At 39.3% G+C, this 2,766-nt stretch overlaps 1 protein-coding gene across 1 annotated transcript; it reads right to left on the minus strand.

The window, feature by feature from the left end:
• Positions 1–262: 262 nt before the first annotated feature.
• Positions 263–1,219, minus strand: LOC126187078 (craniofacial development protein 2-like). The gene has a single exon (XM_049928269.1). It carries the CDS (start codon positions 1,217–1,219, stop codon positions 263–265), a length of 957 nt encoding a protein of 318 aa, XP_049784226.1.
• Between the last annotated feature and the right edge of the window lie 1,547 nt (positions 1,220–2,766).

Raw genomic sequence — 2,766 nt, forward strand, 5'->3', positions numbered from 1 at the left:
CTATCTACCTGGGTTCTGGTATGTAGCCATTTTTGATACGCCTTCTTTTTCCTTTTACAGGCTGCCTTGACTGTATCTTTCCACCAAGCTGTTTGCTTCATCCTACTTTTACTGTTCCAAGACATTCTTTAGCTACTTCTAGTACTGTGTCCCTGTACCTTGTCCATTCCTTTTCCAATGACTGTAATTGCCTACATTCAACTAACTGGTATCTTTCTGAGATCGCTGTTATGTGCTTGTGCCTGATTTCCTTATCCTGAAGTTACTCCACTCTTATCCTCCTACATATGGGCCTGACCTCCTGCACTTTCGGCCTCACAATCCCAATTTCACTGCAGATTAAATAATGATTAGTGTCATCAAAGAATCCCCTGAATACATGTGTGTCCCTCACAGCCTTCCTGAATTCCTGATCTGTTATTATATAGTCAATGACAGATCTGGTTCCCCTGCCTTCCCAAGTATACCGGTGAATGTTCTTATGTTTAAAAAAGGAGTTTGTGATTACTAAGCCCATACTGGCACAGAAATCCAAGAGTTGTTTCCCGTTCCTGTTGGCCTCCATATCCTCTCCAAATTTACCCATAACCTTTTCATACCCTTCTGTTCGATTTCCAATCCTGGCGTTAAAATCACCCATGAGCAGAACACTGTCCTTGTCCTTTACTCTAACAACTACATTACTGAGTGCCTCATTAAAACTATCCATCTTATCTTGATCTGTCCCTTCACAATGCAAATATACTGACACAATCCTAATTTTCTTGCTAGACACCGTCAAATCTATCCACATCAGTCGTTCGTTTACATACGTTATTGCAACTACGCTGGGTTCCATTTCTTTCCTGATGTAAAGCCCTACACCCCATTGTGCTATTCCTGCTTTGACTCCTGACAGGTAGACCTTGTATTCTCCCACTTCCTCTTCTTTCTCACCCCTTAAGCGAATGTCACTAACAGCTAAAACGTCCAGCCCCATCTTACTTGCAGCCTCTGCCAGCTCTACCTTCTTCCCAGAGTAGCCCCCATTGATATTAATAGCTCCCCATCTCATTACCATTTGTTTGCCAAGTCGTATCTTTGCAGTCCCTGGTTTGTCAGTTAGAGGTGGGACTCCGTCACCTCCAAAGGTCCGAGGCATTTTGCTCTGATTGTTGCCAGCATCATATTTAAAGTACCAGGGAAGCAGGTTGCTAGCCTTACTTGCCCCGAGTCCCATTGGGTTTTACCCCTAACAGCTGAGGGACTAACTGGTGGATTTGGTAGTCTTTGCTGTATGAGCACAAAGGTGACCACGACTCAGAATACGTCCGAGATGCCCAGGCTTATTCCAAAGTAACTGGTATCCTGACTGTCGAGACCACTTACTTGGCCACTCATACGTTGCCCGTGGTTCATGAACTAGGACATGACTACAGGAACCCACACCATGAACCACGGTACAAAATCAAATACAAAAAAAATATTTAATCAGGTAGTTAAACAAGCAAAACAATTGGAAAACAGTAAATATATATCTAATGCCTCAAATAAATCAAAAGCAGTATGGCAGATTGTCAAGAAAGAAACAGGTACCGAAGAAACAAAAAAATTTAATTACAAACTAGAAATTGATGGGAATACTGTTACTAACACTCGGCACATTTAATAAGTACTTCATAACCACAAACCAAATTCATAACTTCTTACTTCCACAAATAAGACCTCATGCAGTACTGCAGGAATCAAGAGAGTTTAAATTTACTGCAGCATCATGTCATGAAGTAGCTAACATCACACAATCCCTAAAAAAAACCTTAAATCTGTGGGCTGGGATGAAATTCCAACAAATATCATAAAGGCAGGAAGTGACAGCATTGCACCTCAACTCTGTAAAATAATAAACCAATCATTTGATGAGGGCTGTTTTCCAGACAGACTGAAATATGCTGAAGTCTATCCAATCTACAAAAAGGGAAAACAAGATGATTTAGTAAATTTCTGCCCAGTGTCTATACTCCCAGTTTTCTCTAAAATAGTTGAACGAATAGTATGTAATCAATTAGAAAAGTACAATAAGGAAGGTAATATTACTCTCAATAATCAATATGGGTTTAGGAAGGGACGAAACACTTTACAAGCTGTAAATGAACTAATCTCTAAAGTAAGTAAATGCCTTGACGACAAACAAAGTGTATCTGGTATTTTTTTGTGACCTCTCAAAGGCGTTTGACACAGTAAACCATAAGCTACTGCTCCAAAAATTGGGTACCTATGGCTTTCATGGAAAATCTATAAGATGGTTTTCATCTTATCTCAAAAACAGATACCAAAGGGTGGTGATACATCAAAATGGAGAGAAAACTTGCTCTAGATGGAAATAAATTCAATCAGGCATGCCACAGGGCTCGATATTCGGACCACTTCTGTTCTTATATTACATAAATGACATGCGTAGCAAAGTAAATACAGATACAATACTTTACGCAGATGACTCAACTGCTGTAGTCTGTTGCAAAAACACTGATGAATTAGTAAGGACCACGAAACAAACTCTACAAGAACTTGAACGATGGATAAAAGATAATGCTATGAAATTAAATCTTGAAAAAACCCAAATCATACACTTCAGGACCAAACTAACTACTGAATGTATATCACAGATAGAATACTTAGGTAAAGAACTGACCACAGTGGATTCTGTAAAATTTCTTGGGATAATTTTAAATGAAAACTTGCAACGGACCAACCATGTGGACAGTTTACTGAAGAGATTAAATAGTTTAG

This window comes from Schistocerca cancellata, chromosome 1, assembly GCF_023864275.1.
Source record: "Schistocerca cancellata isolate TAMUIC-IGC-003103 chromosome 1, iqSchCanc2.1, whole genome shotgun sequence".
NCBI lineage: Eukaryota > Metazoa > Arthropoda > Insecta > Orthoptera > Acrididae > Schistocerca > Schistocerca cancellata.

Excerpts from the sequence above, each read along its gene's own strand:
- LOC126187078 (XM_049928269.1), bottom strand. The coding sequence starts at position 1,219 with ATGGGACTCGGGGCAAGTAAGGCTAGCAACCTGCTTCCCTGGTACTTT.